This window comes from Zootoca vivipara, chromosome 12, assembly GCF_965207765.1.
Source record: "Zootoca vivipara chromosome 12, rZooViv2.hap1.1, whole genome shotgun sequence".
NCBI classification, from domain to species: Eukaryota; Metazoa; Chordata; class Lepidosauria; order Squamata; family Lacertidae; genus Zootoca; species Zootoca vivipara.
Genome location: NC_142595.1, coordinates 43,866,084 through 43,883,863, shown reverse-complemented (window position 1 = coordinate 43,883,863; position 17,780 = coordinate 43,866,084). Strand labels below are relative to the sequence as shown.

Sequence of the window (17,780 nt, the reverse complement as noted above, 5' to 3'; positions counted from 1 at the left end):
TACAATTATTTTCTGTACCCTTCATTGTAGCCATGGAGCTTACTTCTTTTTTAGCCTGACCTACATCACAGGGTTGTTGTGAAAATAAAATAGGGAGAGCGAGAACCAGCTTGAGTTTGTTGGTGGCCGGGTGTGATAAAAACCACAATAACTAGAATATTATTAGTGTCCGTGTGAATCAGCTTAGCTGGTCAGAAATTATTTACTAGCTACATTTGAAAGCACTTTTTATAAACACCAACTTTGCTTGGGTACCTATTTGCACACTGGGTGGCATATGTTGATCTTTATGTGTAACTAACATGGCGTGAACAATTCTTTTATTTTATTTATTTTCCCGATAATAGTTAATCTTTCAGGTTAAAGAGCAGTATCACTTTTCCGAGATATTTGATTTATTTGCAAATTTATGGGCAGATGGATTTTAAGCAGAGGGAGATACACTCCTCTAAGCAGGTGGCACAGTCTGCGTTGCATTAGCAGGAAGCAGCTTGTGCTTCCCTCTGCAAGGCGTTTCCAGCAAACGCCCGCCTTCCTCTTTGAATCCAAACTGCAAACTCCCCATTTCTGGGCCGCCCACCCCAAACCACACATCTAGCGTTCAGAGCAAGCGGCGGCGGCGCCTCCTCGAATTTGCAGAGTGGTCCTATGCTGCCACCTTGTGGCCGTAATAGAAAGCAGCAACGGTAAAGATAAAAGGGAATGGGCAAGAGAGCCATTTACACCGGAACCGTGGTTCAGAGGGTTCGCCACTCCTTTGCAACTGCAGCCGGTTATAGTAAAAGATTTCTCTTTTTAATGCACATATGATCTTTATCTAGGGTTGTCATATTCCAGAACATGAAGACCTGGACACAAAAGTTGTAGAGTTGTTGTTTTTTTGGCGAAGTTGTTGAGCTTTCCCAATAGCACCCAATAAATTGAAATTCGCCAAAAAAACAACAACACTTCCGACATGGGTTGCCTTACGCCGGGTTCTCCCGGACATTTCCACCGTTTTTCCCAGTGGGGAATTATGCAACACAGCTATGACAGCCTCCCGGACCCAGATCCAGGGTTTCCCGAACTTGGGTCTGCAGCTGTTTCTGGATTACAATTCCCGTCATCCCTTACCACTGGTCCTGCTAGGGAGGGGTGATGTGAGTTGTAGTCCAAAAACAAGTTCGCGAAACCCTGTATTAGAATGTAAGAACCAGTGCCCCGATGTCTGCAGGAAACCCACAAGCAAGACCCAAACACAAGAGCACTCTTCCCTCCCTCTGGAGGTTCGAAGAAAATGCTATTCGGAAGCATTTCTGCCCCCAGAATGGTGCCCTCTATCTAGATCAGGTGTGGGGAATCTCTGGCTCGCCAGGTGTTGTGGAACTACAACTCCCATCAGTCCTGGCCATCAGCATGCTGATGGGAGCTGTAATTGAACAACATCTGGAGGGTCAAAGGTTCCCCACATCTGCTCTAGATGTTTTGCACTACACATTCCACCACCCCTGAGAATCTTGCCATGCTGGCCGAGGTTCAAGGGAGTTGTAGTTCAGAAATCCAGAGGGCACCATTTTTGGTGATATGGGCAAAAATCTGCCCTTATTCCCTTATTGGGTTTTCCATCGGTTGGAGAATGTAACAGAGGCCAACCAGAGAAGTTTGAGAAGCAAAGCCTTTATTTTCGCTGTTGCAACAGGGTCCTTCCCCTCATGCAGGAGAACAAGGAAGGAACCCCAAACAAAGGTGTCCTGCCCTTAAATAGAAATTTGAAATTGGTTTCAGCCCACCCACCCCTGAAGCATCACCCATATGTCACAGAAGGGGTGTAGCCCAAGACCGCCCTCCCTAGATTCATCATAGGTACATCATGAAAGGGGAGGTCTGGTGGCAGTAATCTGAGCATCCTGGACCCTGCCCCCTGCCCCCAAAACCTAATCAACAAAAGAGAGAGATATTTACATTTCCCTGTTTACCAGCCAAGTTAATCACACCCTTTTGTCTGGCACTCAGGTATCAGGTTACCAGGGATTATCACTTTAATTCCTGAGACAATGAGAAGGTTCCCCCCCCCCTTCTTCCTTGCAGAGGAACACCTGGTCAGAGAGAGTCAAAATGGTGTCAGTCAGGCCTGCTTCAGACATGTGCCTGTACATTCTTGTACATGTTTGTGAACAATTATATATACATATATATATATATATATATATATAACCTCAAAATTCTTATAACAATGGTATGCCTGTTTTAGACGTCTTGCTGTCATGACTGCTCTATTTGCAGATGTTAGTGCAGAGTATAAACAGAGGAGGGAAATACACTCCGTTAAGCAGATAGTACAGGTCTGTCTTGTTTTTTCAGGGAGAGGCTTGTGCATCCGTCTGCAAGGCCACAGCACCGTTTCAGGAGAATCCCAGTCTCCCTTCAACCTCAAACTGCAAACTCCCCGTTTCTCATATGGCCACTCATCTCATAGGCCTCATCTCGCAGCTCTCTGAGCAGCGAGTCCTTAAAGAGCGGTCCTGTACTACTACCGGCACCTCATGGCAATAATAGAAACCAATGATTCAAGTCAGCGCTTCTTGCCCTCCCTGCTCACCCGTTTAAGAAGCCTTCCTAGGGTTTGCTGAGTTTCTGTACTTTCTGGACAAATTGTGCTGGCAAGTCAACATACATATCCACTTAATTCCCCCAAACACCTGCCTCTAAATAAATTAGTTCCCCCTTTAATCATGAACCTACCTGGACCTTGAGATCATCTTCTGAGGCCCTCCTCCGCAAGAGGTTCAGAGGGTAGCAACAGGAGAATGGGGCCTTCTCTGCAGTGGCTCCCCGTCTGTGGAATGCTCTCCCCAGGGAAGTTTGCCTGGCGCCTTCATTATACACCTTTCCTTTTTAACCAGGCCTTTGGTTGATCAGATTTACATCCTATGCCCTTTTAAAATGTGGTTGTTGTTTTTGTTTTTATTAGGTATTTTGTGGTTTTATATCTTGATTTTATTCTGTGAACCGCCCTGCGGACCCCGCCCCCCCGTGTACAGAGCAGTATATAAATTCAATAAACAACAACAACAACAACAACAACAACAACAACAACGATGAATCACCACATTTATTACCCCGAAGAAGAAGAAGAGTTTGGATTTGATATCCCGCTTTATCACTACCCTAAGGAGTCTCAAAGCGGCTAACATTCTCCTTTCCCTTCCTCTCCCACAACAAACACTCTGTGAGGTGGGTGGGGCTCAGAGACTTCAGAGAAGTGTGACTAGCCCAAGGTCACCCAGCAGCTGCATGTGGAGGAGCGGAGACGCGAACCTGGTTCCCCAGATTAGGAGTCTACCGCTCTTAACCACTACACCACACTGGCTGTAGGCAACATACTATTAAATTAAATTATTTCCCCCAATTTAATATATTCCCTACTTACCAAGACCACCCCTTTGTTTAATTTTATCTGAATTTACCACCTGCCAAGAAACACCCGGGCCCCTTGGAAAAACCCTACAGAGGGGGTGGGGAACTCATGGCCATGCTGGGCGTGGCTGATAGAAGGTTCCTCACCCCTGGCCTATAGGCTTACTCTGAGCAATACCCCCAATTGCGGTCTGCACCTCCTACGATCCTGGTTAGAGATCATTACTTCTGTACACAGAGCACAATCATAGCAGGAAGACTTCTCCCCTCCTCCTTTGTCTTGCTGTAACCTGGATGGCGGTTATCATTGCACACTGAAAGGGGTTGCACCTATGCACAATGCAAGAATGGGAATGGTTCATCATCAGCTCAAGATCTGGCATTGTTGATTTCCATAGACTTATGAAAAATAGAGAGACACGTAGCACCCAGCTTCTGAATCGACTTAGACATGCCCAATGCTTTGCTGTCCAGTCTCAGCTATGCTAAAATAATGGGTCTCTCTATTGTTTTCTATGGGCAGTTGGCACTTGATGCTTTTTGGCATCAAAAGCAACTAGGAAGTCTCAAATCCAGAAAATGGATGTGTGACTCTACTCTTTTCTTTTTCTTTTTTAAACCCCCCAAATATCTGTGTTGGTCTCATTGCAGTTGTTTCAGTATTAATAGGTGGATCTTAACATTCATTGATTTTTTTGCCTTGCTTGGAAACTGATGCATTGGACAATGGACACAAGCTTAGAAAGTTGTTGGGTTTTTGTTGTTGTTGTAAAGGCAGTAACAGAAATATTTATTATGAAGATAATTTTTAGGACCTGCACTCCAAATTTAAATCAGATTCAACAGTTAGCCCAAAGAGAAAATGAAAATAAGGCCAGAAATGTATGGAGATATACTTAGTCTAGATAGGTTTACTACATAAGTCAATGTTTAGCAATAAAGCACAGAATATATCCGAACACCTTTCAGCATTCAGAGCTGAACTTTTGATCCACCTGGCCACTAAAAGAGCAACTATTTCATACTCACAAAACAAGTGAACAAAATCCCGAAATACAGTACTGTAGTATGTTTCTATTGCACATTTCCAATATATTTACACCTCTTTTATAGTTCTATCAGGATACCAAGAATGTAATAAAACCACAGACTCTTCTATCATTTATGTCTTTCTTCGCATTAGATGTTCTCTGCTGTTCAGCTCAGGCCGCAACACAATAATGTAGCATTTGGGGAAAAAGATGCAACCCAGCAGGCCAGCACTGGAAGCCAAGATGGAAAAGACTTCAACAGCCACCATGTATTTTCCTCTTGTGCTCAGGTAAGTTGGGACAAAGGATACCCAAACACTGCAGAAGACCACCATGCTGAAGGTGATGAACTTGGCTTCATTGAAACTGTCAGGCAACTTCCTGGCTAGGAAGGCCACAATGAAGCTGACCGTTGCAAGAAAGGCCATATAGCCCAAGACGCAGTAGAACATCAAGACCAACCCTTCGTTACATTGCAGTACTATTTCTTCTGTCATTGTGTGCATGTCTAAATCAGGGAATGGAGGAGAAGTTGCCAGCCACAGAGTGCAGATCCCTACTTGAATTTTGGAGCAAAAGAGGACAATGGAATAAGCCAGTTTTTTATCCACCCATTTCCTTATCCTGGATCCTGGCTTGGTAGCCATGAATGCCAAAACCACCGAGATGGTTTTGGCCAAGATGCTGGAGAGGGCCACAGAGAAGACAATGCCAAAACTGGTTTGTCGGAGAAGGCAGGTCACCTTATTAGGTGCTCCAAGGAACAGTAAAGAGGAGAGGAAACACAAGAGGAGGGAGACAAGGAGAACATAGGTGAGACTTCTGTTGTTGGCTTTGACTATGGGAGTATCCTGGTGCTTAATGAAGATGCCAAAGACTAGAGCTGTGATCAGAGACAACAATAGTGCAGAGAATGTTGAAACGATGGCCAAAGGTTCATCAAAGGCTAAGAAGTTTGGAATCTTAGGAATGCATTGATTCTTGCCATTGTTTGGATAGTGATCTTCTTCGCATACGAGACAAGTTTCCATTTCTGGAGGGAGGGAAAGCAATGTATCACAATCTGAACCAGTTAAAGCTATTCTTAAAGGCAACTTTTATTAAGAGTCCACCTAGCCTAATATTTTTCTCCAGGGAGCCTTTCAAAACTTCATGCCTAAAACATTTTAAACATTTAGTCGTGTGATCAAATCTGGAATTTTGTATGTGGACATATTTTTTTTATTATTGCTTGCTTTGTTCTTTCCCTCCTTTATCCTCTTGAATCTTTATAGCCAAAATTTGGGAGCCAACCCTGTTGATTTTGATGAGACTTTTCAGCTTCTCTCCACACAGCCTTGTTCTTAAAGGAGAATCACAATTTCTATTTCATCTCAAGTTAGTAGAACTAGATGGCAGAATGTAGTAAATTCATTTCTTTAAAAAACATATTCTTCAAACTGTTGAAACTTAAAATTGTATACATATTATTTATAACCAATGGGGAAAAAATACATAATGCCATCATTAAATCCTTTCCCCGCCTTAATGAGAAAAAAAAATGCAGAAGAGCTACTCAGAGATTACTGCACTGCATTGTACTGTTTGATATATCTTAACATGGCATGCCCTACCCTTCTCATTTGAGACCATCCCATCTGGACATGGAACACAATCATAGCAGCAAAATTTAACTCCTTCCTTCTTTTTCTTTCCATAACCAGGATGGCAGATGTCATTACATTCTGAAAGCGGTGGCACCTATTCAAATATATTTGAAGAGTTTAATATTCAGAGAACATCTGGGAGCATTCATCTTACATCAGATAATCTACTAGTAAAGTGTACTAATTTTGTACTAATCGTACAAAATATATAATTCCTAACCACAGTGTGACAATTACCTGCTGTATTAAACACCATCCAAACTGTAGAATATTAGAATGTTAATACAGTGGTACCTCGGTTTACAAACACATTTGGTTCCGGTAGTCTGTACTTAGCCTGAAGCATACTTAACCTGAAGCGAACTTTCCCATTGAAAGTAATGGAAAGTGGATTAATCTGTTCCAGATGGTCCGTGGAGTACTTAAACTGAAGCGTACTTAACTTGAAGTGAACTTTCGCATTGAAAGTAATGGAAAGTGGATTAATCTGTTCCAGACAGGTCCGCGGAGTACTTAAACTGAAAATACTCAAACCGAGGCGTACTTAAACCGAGGTATGACTGTACTTAGAATAACCAACTAGGTTAGAATTCAATCTAATGCCACTAAGGAGAAATTTTAATCTGTTTTAGTATTTTGACTTTTGTATGTTTTAAAGTAGTTACATTTCACCCCTAGATTTTTTTGTTTAGTCTTCTTGTAAAGAACTTTGAGGTATTTTTAACAATCAAGGAGTGCATGCCATTTATGAAACAAACAAACAAACAAACAAACAAACAAACAAACAAACAAACCAGCCCCTGAGGGATTTCACAGAAGAGAATGATGGACAACTCGTCTGACATTAATCAAGTTCTTGTTAGAGATGTTTTTTTTTCTGGATGGTGCACTTTTAATATTGTTGTCATTTTTATATTTACTGGTAGAACTTTCAGTACTTCTTAAAGGACAAGATCTTCTTCCAGGTGGCTTACAAACATATCTTCATATGAATGTTGGTATTGGAGAGACCGTGCAGTGATTTCCTCACCTGACTCAAGCCTCTTTGCCATTTGATTCTGGCCTCGTCAATAGTGAGTTGTTTCCCAGGAGGTGCCCGAGGATCCAGCCTTCCCACTTTGACCCTGATGAAGGACTGATTTGGGAAAGTGACCAAGTTTGTAATATCAAATCCAGCTACTAATTCTCCATGTTCATTAAAGGTAATTTCATCTCCAGCATTGTTATTGAATGAGATCCTCTGCAGGTATGAGTGGAGCTAGGTGGAGAGATATTTAAAAAGTATATAAAGTGCTGTGATATCTATATCTATATATATAAATGTAAAAATCTTGAAAGTGTAGGCCGAATCTTTCTCCATAACCGCTTGACCGATCATCCTGAAATTTTGACACAACGATCCAGGCCACTTCCCGAGCGTTGATGGGGACAAAAATCCCTGACATCTCACATCTGGGCAAGTAGAAACCTGGTTTTCCACCAAGTCAAACAGTGCCCTCAAGTGGCGTTATACCCTCCTCCACCCCCTCTCTTCCTGTGAAATCTAAGCCACAGCCACAAACCAAATGACATCATCAACCAAGCAACTGAAACCACCAAGACGGCCATTATCAGACCCCTAGGATTTTGTTTTATGTAGGCCCCTGCCAGGCCCCCACTAGGCCCCGGGGGGGGGAGAGAGATAACCCACAGCAACGCACTTGGGGGCACGGCAAGGGGGTTTTACTTTACAATTTAGCACCACTACCCCCCAAAAACCCCCACCAAATAACCACAAGACAAAAATATATACCATCCTTCAAAACGTCATGAGATACACCGGTCACAGGGGGGGGGGGCAGAATAGATCATGGATCGGGACACGTGGGGACAGTCACAGGGATTAGCCACAACAACGCGCCACACCCACAAACCCCGCCTCCGCCACGAGATCCTGTAAAACAGGGGGACTATGAGGCTCAGGGGGGCCTCTACTTTACAGCCTAAAGACTAGGCCTCGGCTCCATTTTACAGACCAGGCCTTAGTCTACAGCCCTTTAAATACTATCCCAAATAGAGCCCTGGATGGTAGGTGGGGGGAGGAGGAGCCCAAATAGGTCATGGGCTGACATAGGGTGGGGGGAGCAACTGTCCAACAACCACCAAAACAGCCATTCCACCCCCAAAGCCCAAGCCCAAAGCCTCTCCCGGCAGCTGCATTAATAAACGCCTGGCAGCATTAGGCAGTCGTTCATCATTTCTCCTAACACGCACTTGGGGGCACAGTGAGGGGTTTTCGCTTTATAATTTAGTGGGCGTTGTGTCACATGCGAGGCTCCGGCGGCCATTTTAAGTAAGGGCAGTCGTGCCCCTTTTAACCTAGGCTTTACTGTGTTTCTCCAAAAATAAGACACCGTCTTATATTTATTTTTCCTAAAAAAAACCCCACAGTGGCTTATTTTCAGGGGATGTCTTATTTTTTATTACACGTCCAGCCTCGCCTCTTCCTTGGGGCCCTCCAGAACTGCGCCTATCACTATGTCTTATTTTCGGGGTATGGCTTATATTGCGCAAATGCTTAGAAATCCTGCTATGGCTTATTTTATGGGTATGTCTTTTTTTAGGAGAAACAACTGATTGCAAGCCTCTGTGTCTTTTCTTTTAAAAAAAAACCATGCACTTTCTCTCCCCAGTTTAAGTCCTCAGATATTTGCAGTGGCCACCCCCCACCCCATTTACAATCCCCTACCTTCCCCTTGCCACTTCCTGGGTTTTTAATGGAACTGAACAACTCGGGTGCTTCAGAACGCGCCTTCTGTTGCCAGGCCCTTGCAGGGCCCAGGCCAGGTAGATAATGTGGCCCTGTTTTTAACCCTTTTGTTACTTTTTTCATTTTACTGATTGTGAATATGTTGACCGAGGCCCCCTTTGAATTCGGAGGCCTGCCCCAAGTGGCCCATATGACCCCCCTCCTTCTGTCTGAGCCTGTCTGTTGCTACGGGGCTGTGGGGCTTCACTATTTGACCCCCCCCCCCCGTCGGGATTTTTAAAGTAGTTCTCTGCGTCCCAGGGCGCATCATCACCCCCGATCCTTAATCTAAATATATAGAAATGTTCACGATGCGTGCACAGGGGCCAATGTATGGAGATACAGGGGGGAGGGGACAACAGAGGGCTCAGACAAAAGTAAATACTGGGAAATGGAACCCAGAAACTGACAGTTCCTTCTCCAAGGGTGGGGGCCAATGTAGGAAGATACCGGGGGTAAGGGCCAACACTCCCCAGGGACAACAGAGGGCTCAGACAAAAGTGCATGCTGGGAAATAGAACCCAGAACCTAACAGTTCCTTCTCCATGGGTGGGGGCCAAGGTATGGAGATACATGGGGGAGGGGACAACACAAGGCTCAGACAAAAGTGCATGCTGGTAAATAGAACCTAGAAGCTGACAGTTCCTTTTTGAAGGGTGGGGGCCAAGGTATGGAGATACATGGGGGGGGGCAACACTCCCCAGGGACAACAAAGGGAAGGGTATCCTACTGAAACACAGGGATGAGCGGGGTGGAGGGAGGGGGGGCAGGATATGTCATGGATCGGGACAGGGTGGGTGGGGATCACAGGAAAGAACCACAGCAATGCGTGGCCGGGTCAGCTAGTGTGACTATAAAATTTTAATCTGAAAAACCAAATAAATATTATATATATTAAAAATTGCGAGTAATTTTAAAATTAAGATTCTTATGCTTATTGTTTTATTATTATTCATAATTTATCTATTCAGGGTGGTCATTGGGGCTTTTCACTGTTTTTTTTTAAGACTGAGGGAGTTACATGCATTGATGCCAATGCATACTTCTTATGCATACTTTTCAATGTAGTTTTTTATTTTCATTTATAATTCACAACTTCCAATATTGCCCTCGCCATCTCTCTCCTCACCACACTGAGGCACAGGGAGCTGCTTCTAAAGAGGCAGTTTTAGGGTAGTGTGACAGTTTTCAGCCTCCCTGGGTGCCGTGCTGCAGGGGCTGCCACAAGAGTGCTGGAGAACAGAGAGAGAGAGAGACACTTGGAGCTGCCATTAGGGAGCCAGGGACCCTATGCATGCAAAGCAGATGCTCTGCCATTGGGTTGTGAGTTCATGACATTATACAATTATAATTAGGTTACTCCAAGCATCATTTTGAAATTCGGCCCTCCCTATCTTTGGCTTCCAGTTTTTTGGTTCTGCCACCCCACCCTCTCTGTCCTGCCTAAATTAACTCTGGTTACCCCTTAAATACATTCTCTACAAACTTTCAATTGCAAAGGTAAGCTATAATGATCAACCACAGATCCACTGGCAACAAAATGCAGCTGTGTTTAATAGTATCTATTACTTCAAATTAGCATCACTTTATCCCTCTCTTCAGGCACACTAGATACTGTAAAGTGACACAAAATGGTAAGAAAAGAAAACTATAAGAAGAAGAAAAGCAAGCAACTGAATAGGCCAGCTGGCATAACAGAATGCTTTACAAAATTAACCATTGCCTTGCTAAATTCCAGAACATGGCCAGGTCTCAACAGTTTGTAGAAGAGAAGAACACTACCTGCCAAGGTTTCACATTTTGAGGATACAGCAGACCCGCAACCCCCCTTCTTCTGTGGTTGGATCCAGTTGACTGCATAGCATGGAAAGCATGTGCTAAAGCATAGACAGCATTATAGATACTGTAGCTGTGGCCGGTCATGCTCATCTCAAAATATGGAGAGGGGATGCTCTCTAGCATCTCGTCTCCAGTACACGCTTTATCAGCGTACATTGACTCCGTGGAGTTTGAAACTGAACAAGTGAATGCCCGTTGCCAGAAAGTATTTATGAAACCATCTCCATCTGCCCAGCCAGGATTTACATCTTGAATAAATCTTTGGAAGTCTGGAAGCTCCTTCGAGTGAATTGTGAAAGAGATAGCGCCATGGAATATTTGTATATCTGTCTCAAGAGTTTTCTGAATGCTGTGTAATGCAAAATCAATCTGGGCTGTTGTAATCCATACTTTTATTTCAGGGGACTTCTTATGTTGAGGAAATATCAACTGAACCATCTTCAATGCCTTTATAGTACTCGCCAACCATAAAATCGTACCAGTTTTTCCATATATAACAATTGCCTTGGCTTTGCTTGTTGAAAAAGCTGATGATAATATTTTTGTATCCTTCATCAAATCAATTACGCTACCAGTGAAACGCAGATTGTTTACAACTCTTTCTGTGAATGCTGAACAGATCCCATTCTCGAAAAGCATTGGCTCTATGATCTGCAAGAAATGTTCTCCACCTTCATTATTTATAGTGATGAGCCCAAACCATTTCCATCTGAAATGCAGAAGTAGTTGAATAATTCCCTGGTACTGAAGGGCTTCATTGGGGACCATGCGGTAAAAGGATGGGAACTTAATTAGATTATTTGCTTGTGATTCAAATGAACCATATGAAATCTGAAAAAAGGCAAACATGTAAGAATGGGAACAAGAGTGTGGATCACATTGCCATTTAACTGAATATTTTTTCACAGTGCAATTGTATACCGGTATATTCCACAAATATTTTTTGAGAGCAATGCCCCCTCCACTTGCACACATACACATACACAAACAGAAACAGACACACGTAATATAGTCTTGCTCAACTGTTTCTGTATATATTGATTCCTATTACATTCATGTAGTTTTTCATTTATTATTTTTCACAATAGGGAGCCCAGGGTAACGCACAATGAAATGTCAGTAAAATATAAAAACACCATAGCATTTACAGCAAATGTTAAAATATCTAAAACCATCAAAACTAATCCAAGCAACACAGCACAACAGTACAATAGCAGGACTGCTGGATAATAATAATAATAATAATAATAATAATAATAATAATAATATATTTATACCCCCCAATCTGGCTGGGTTTCCCCAGCCACTCTGGGCAGCTTCCAACAAAAGATTAAAAATACATTAAAGCATCAGTCATTAAAAACTTTCCTAAACAGGGTTGCCTTCAGTGCCAGATCTGTCTCCCCAGTGCCAGAACTACAACAAACAAATTTTTGATTGACTCCTGAACGTGAAGAATGTGGGGAAACTTCCTAGTTTCCCAGGGAGGGATTTTCACAATGGGGACACCAACACTGGAAAAGCCCTGGTCCTTGTCATCACCTATTGGCTATGACTGTTGGTATGACATTAAGCATGACTTCCCCTACTGATCTCAAACCATGGATCAGTGGGTACTGAGGAAGGCACTCCTTAGTTAATTGGTCCTGAACTGCTCGGGGCTTTGTAAGTTAGCATCAACATCATGAGTTGAGCTCAGCAGTTCGGTATCCAGGGCTGTGCTTTCAGAGTTAATGTTAATATGATCCCACCTAGCAGTCCTAATTAGCAATCTTGTCACCTTCAGAATAATCTTTCAACACATATTCTTGAGATCCTCACCCTTTTCATACACATTGTTGGGTACCCATATTATATCCCCCCCAAACATTTCCCATATATTTCAGCTCCTTTTGCTTTCCCCCCAGTGCATCGTCCCATGTTTATGAATCAACAAATTCCTGCTGGAAAGAAGGAAGAAGAATGAATTATAGTGCCAAGTCTCTCTGTCTCTGATACTCAGGTCCTACCTGTGGAATCTTGTACAGACCCAATATGTCTGCCATGCATGAAGTGGTATCAGAGCTAAGTCCCCCGATGACTCCTATTACATTTTTCTGGATGCCACATTTGTAGTTGGGGACAAAGTGATATGATTTAAAGAGCAGGTCCAGAGTGGAACGATAGGTCATCCTTGAATCTGTGTAGCTGTCATAGATGTGGAACCCAAGAGTGACATTGGGCAGGATCCTGGGATTCCCATTGATCTCATCAACAGCAAACACCAAGGCCAAGATGTGCTGGTAGAATTTTGTCAACACTCTGCAAATAAAACGACGTGCTATTTGATGGGAAGATAAGACCAAGTTTCATAAAAAGCATTGTTGTCTCCATTTATACACCGCCCACAACTAAGTCACACATTCATTTGCGTTGTAATTGAGGTGATGCAAAGCATATTTGAGGCTGATTGTTCAAAGGCAGACTTGTAGTAAAATAGCTGTGATTCTTGCATTTCAGGGGGTAGACTAGATGGCACTCCGGGACCCTCCCAAAGCTGCAATTCTATGATTCCAACTCCGGTGGTCTAAAGGGGGATTTGGGTGAGCAGAGGGGAATTCTCTGGTTTGTCCAGGAACCCACTTCTCTGCCCAGTGCAGAACCCAGGAAAGCTGCAAAAAGTCCTATCCTATAACTGCTTTTTCAAAGCAACTGACACACCTTTCAGCGCGATAGAGAAATATAAAGATAAATGAAATTTAAATGGACCGTGTACTTACAAGGGGTTGTCAATCATGACCCGAGAAGGGTGTTCATTGAATAAAACCTTGGGGAACACATAATGGATATGAGATGACATCCCACCAAGGAGGAGATCGCCTGACTCATACCACTCATGATGAATATGTGCAGGATTGCTTTGGGTGCACTTCACACTATGCTCTTTGCACCCCACGTTTGGGAGCAGGAACAGCAGCACTAGCACCACCAACATCCTGATTTCAAACTTTATTCTACGCATGGGCTTTCCCCTCTCTCTGCCTGTCTCTCTTTCCAACACTGTGGCTATTTTCAGCCTGATTTGAACAAGACGGCTTGGTGGCAGCAGAATCTGCCAGTGGATTTCTCAAGTGGCATATATCCACTTCCTTCATTTCAACATTGTCACAAAAGCATGCCTTGAATATCAAATAAGTACACTGATCTGAAGCTTTAGCTATGTCAGGATGATTATTGATTAAATTTCTATAGTGCCTTTCTTCTAAAGAACACAGGGCAGTTTACAACATAAAAATACAAAATGCATAACATAATAATAAGAATAAGAATAAATACCGCTACCCCCACTACAATGAAAGAAGGAACCTGAACAGCTTAACAGAGTCTGATCACTTTATTGTTCTTTATCTGATCTGGCCATGGATTACTGAAGTGTTTATAATCATTTTAGCCTTGCTTGTTGATTTTTCCCTGTCTCCCTACCGTCTTCCGGAGCTTTGGCCGGCTGAATTGATTACTGTAATCTTAATAATTACAGGGGAAAGAATCACTACTGAAATGCTTTGGGATGATGTAATGTGCCATCATTTGGCGCTCTGCCAAAGAAACTTATTTGTTAGAGCAGAGATTACAGAGGGGACCGCCAAGGACATCTAGTCCAACCCTCTGCTGATAGAGGGTCTCCAAAGTTACAAAATCTGTAACACATGACCATCAGAATTTTGTTGTGAGTGGTGGGAGATTCCAGGGGTTCCAGGCACTTACCCAGGGTTTGTGTTTCCTTTTGGGAATGAAGCATGGTTGAGATTGTGGTGTCTTTATGATATATGGTTTATTAGCACACATATACAACCTGACCCTGCAATGGAGCATTATCACGCCAAAAGGGTCTTGTTTAGCCCATAGCCACAGCTTTGGATTAGATACAAATGAAACATTGCCTCCCCCTCTCATTCTTTCTCTCCCTGTCTCCAGCTTTCCCCTCCATTTCACATCACTGCCTCCCAAACTCTCTACTCTAAACTCTGGCTTTATCTGCTGAGGGATGGAGCCCCACCCATTTGCCTTTTCACACTGAGCTGCTTAATGACTCATCATCCAGGTGATCACCTCATCAGTAAGGGAGCCTGGTTTATATTTGAACACTTGCTGGATCCCGGGGTTCAGGAAGCTAGTCTGGCTTGATTAACTTTTAACACTAACTGGATCCTGGGATTAGAGGGGCCTGGACCCCAATTTAGCATTCCAAACTCATAACAATACGAACAGACCCCCAGCTTACACTAGATGTTCAATATTTTTTATTTGAAAAAAAAATGACATCTTAGGTTAGAACAATGAAACACAAAACAATGCAACAGAGTATCATGAAAAAGAATAACACTTTTCTCTATGTGTCTAGCTTTCTACTGCTGGGCTACATCCTTTAACCAATGTAACAACCATAGGTTCATTCCTTCACATGGCTCCTATTCATTAACACCTCTGTTATGAGGGTTCATGATTAGCCTACATTTTGTGTTTGCAACTGGATAAGAAGTTGGTCTAACCTGCAGTGTACTCTGAGTAATCACCCCCTCTGCCCATGTCTTTCTGACCCTCCCTAGCAAATTGCTGTGTGACAGGAACCTTAATTATTAAACCACTGATGATGCTGAGTTGCAAAGGAAATACATTTGCAATGGAAACATCCCTGAATGCAGATTTTACATCTTGAGACCCATATCTCCAGAGAGAAGCATCCTCAGTCAAATATAGATACATAAATTTGGGATGAGTAAAACAATAGCATGTCATAGGGCAAGCCTACCTATGCATCAACAACCCTCCTCATTGCATCACATACATGCCCACTTCTGGTGCCCAAAAACCTATACAGGAGTTCAGATTTTAGCCTTGCTGGTCACTATTCTTATTTCTGGGTCCTGGGTCCAACACATCCTTATGCCCACACGGCTGCAGCAGTTGGCCTAGTCAGCGGTTGGATAGGTAAACTCTGCATTGATCACTATCTTCTTGGGAGCAGAGCTGGCCCAAGACACTTTGGTGCCTGAGGTAAGCCACAAAACGGCATCCCCACCCTCTCCAGGGAAGAAGGAATGAGTGAAGATCTCCACCAGGAACAGGTGGGGGGGAAAGATCTAAATCGGGATCTGCTGCCCCTGTGGATCTTGCTGCCAGAGGTGGTTGCCTCACCTTGTCTCATGGGAGGGCTAGCCTGTTATCCCCTATCCCTTTATTTCCCTCTTGTAGTGTAGGAACCTATTACTATGAGTTTGAATGGGTGAGGATATTACTTTAAATGCACCCATAGTTCTATATATTCTGCACCATACTAATCAATCTACTATTAAACGATCATTTATTCTTTTGTAATAAACCAACTCTGTGGGGAACAGTCCAGTTTGTGATAGCTCATTTTTGGGCATAAGATAATTTGGCAGGGGCGTACCCAGGATCAAAACTTGTGTGTGTGTGTGTGTGGGGGGCAAGCCATAGTCGTTCAGGGGCGGGGCCAAGGCATGGGAGGGGAGGGGCCATGAAGTGGGGACGTGGGTGGGGCTACAGGGTCAGCGGGCCCGACGGCATCATGGTGGTGGTGGTGGTGGCGGCGGCCACCTTATGCTTCTGGGGCTGGCAGCGGCGGCTACCCTGCTTGGCTGGAGAGGATGGGAGGGTCGGGCAGGCGAGAGGGGGTGGCAGGGTGGGCGAGGGTGAGGCAAGGCACGGTCGCAGTCACGACGGCTCCGAGGCATTGCTGCATATCAGCATAATATTTCAACCATGCCGTGAGTTCAAGCCCCACCTTGTGGTCCCTTCCGACTACAATTCTATGATTCCATTGATATATTACCATAGCATATGCATCATTCTGCTTTCTTGAATTGTCCTACTCCTAGGCATAGCAGCCAACTCCTAGAGGCCTAGGTGCCTCCCCCCCCCAATTACTGGTAAATACCGTATTTGAAAGAGTCATCCCCCCATTTTGATGGGCTTTCTATGTGGGGCTTATCTGCCCCCCCCAGTATTTTATTAAGGATGGAAGAGGGAGGGAAGGAAGGAAGAAATAGAGAGGGATAACTCATATTTGTGGGTGCCTCTGGGTGACGCTGTGATGCTGGAACTCTGAAGCAAGAGGATGGGAGGGTTGGGCAGGCGAGAGGGGGTGGCAGGGCGGGCAAGGGTGAGGCAAGGCACGGCCGCAGTCACGACGGCTCCGAGGCGTTGCTGCATATCAGCATAATATTTCAACCATGCCGTGGTTTCAAGCCCCACCTTGGGGAAAAAATCCTGCATTGCAGGGGGTTGGACTAGATGACCCTTGTGGTCCCATCCGACTACAAGTTCATGATTCTATTGATATATTACCATAGCATATGCATCATTCTGCTTTCTTGAATTGTCTTAGGCATAGCAGCCAACGCCTAGGTGCCCCCCCAATTACTGGTAAATACCGTATTTGAAAGAGTCATCCCCCCCATGTTGATGGGCTTTCTATGTGGGGCTTATCTGACCCCCCCCCCCAGTATTTTATTAAGGATGGAAGAGGGAGGGAAGGAAGGAAGAAATAGAGAGAGGGATAACTCAAATTTGTGGGTACCTCTGGGTGACGCTGTGATGCTGGAACTCTGCAGCAAGAGGAAGATACCGGTACGCCTGTACAGGAGCCTTGTAAGCACCTTTCTCTCTGCTTGGTATACAGATGCAGGAGGAGGGGCAGACTGGAACACCACTGCTTTTTATAAACACCACTGTGTCTATCAAAGCTGCAGCCTCCCCTTTCTTATTCACTTCCTTTTAGCCTTTCAGAGCCACCTTAGTCAAATTGAATCCTCTGCACCCTCATTAAATCGCCAATAGAAATCTTAATGCGATCCCTGAATGCTCATTAACAACTCCCACTGAAGAACAACAGGGTGAAGTGGTGAGCTATCAAATCTTGCCTGAAGACAATCTGCTCCATTGTCTCAACTGCTTAACTACTGGTAGCCACTTTGCTTTATTTATTTGATGTATTTTTGTTACAGCTCTGTTCCCGCCCCCCCCCAGCAAGCGGAGACCGAGCTGCTCTCGCTAAAGCAAAGCCCTTTCCACTTCAGT

At 43.9% G+C, this 17,780-nt stretch overlaps 2 protein-coding genes across 2 annotated transcripts; both read right to left on the bottom strand.

Moving 5' to 3' along the window:
* Positions 1-4,558: 4,558 nt before the first annotated feature.
* On the bottom strand, positions 4,559-11,468 carry LOC118095586 (vomeronasal type-2 receptor 26-like). The gene is made up of 4 exons (XM_088655078.1): positions 10,644-11,468; positions 7,104-7,331; positions 6,041-6,167; positions 4,559-5,460 (listed from the first exon to the last, which is right to left on the bottom strand). The coding sequence occupies exons 1-4, from the start codon at positions 11,466-11,468 to the stop codon at positions 4,559-4,561; spliced, it is 2,082 nt and encodes a 693-aa protein (XP_088511204.1).
* Positions 11,469-12,667: 1,199 nt separating this feature from the next.
* Positions 12,668-13,674, bottom strand: LOC148684065 (vomeronasal type-2 receptor 26-like). Its single transcript, XM_088654810.1, has 2 exons — positions 13,460-13,674; positions 12,668-13,001 (listed from the first exon to the last, which is right to left on the bottom strand). The coding sequence occupies exons 1-2, from the start codon at positions 13,672-13,674 to the stop codon at positions 12,668-12,670; spliced, it is 549 nt and encodes a 182-aa protein (XP_088510936.1).
* Between the last annotated feature and the right edge of the window lie 4,106 nt (positions 13,675-17,780).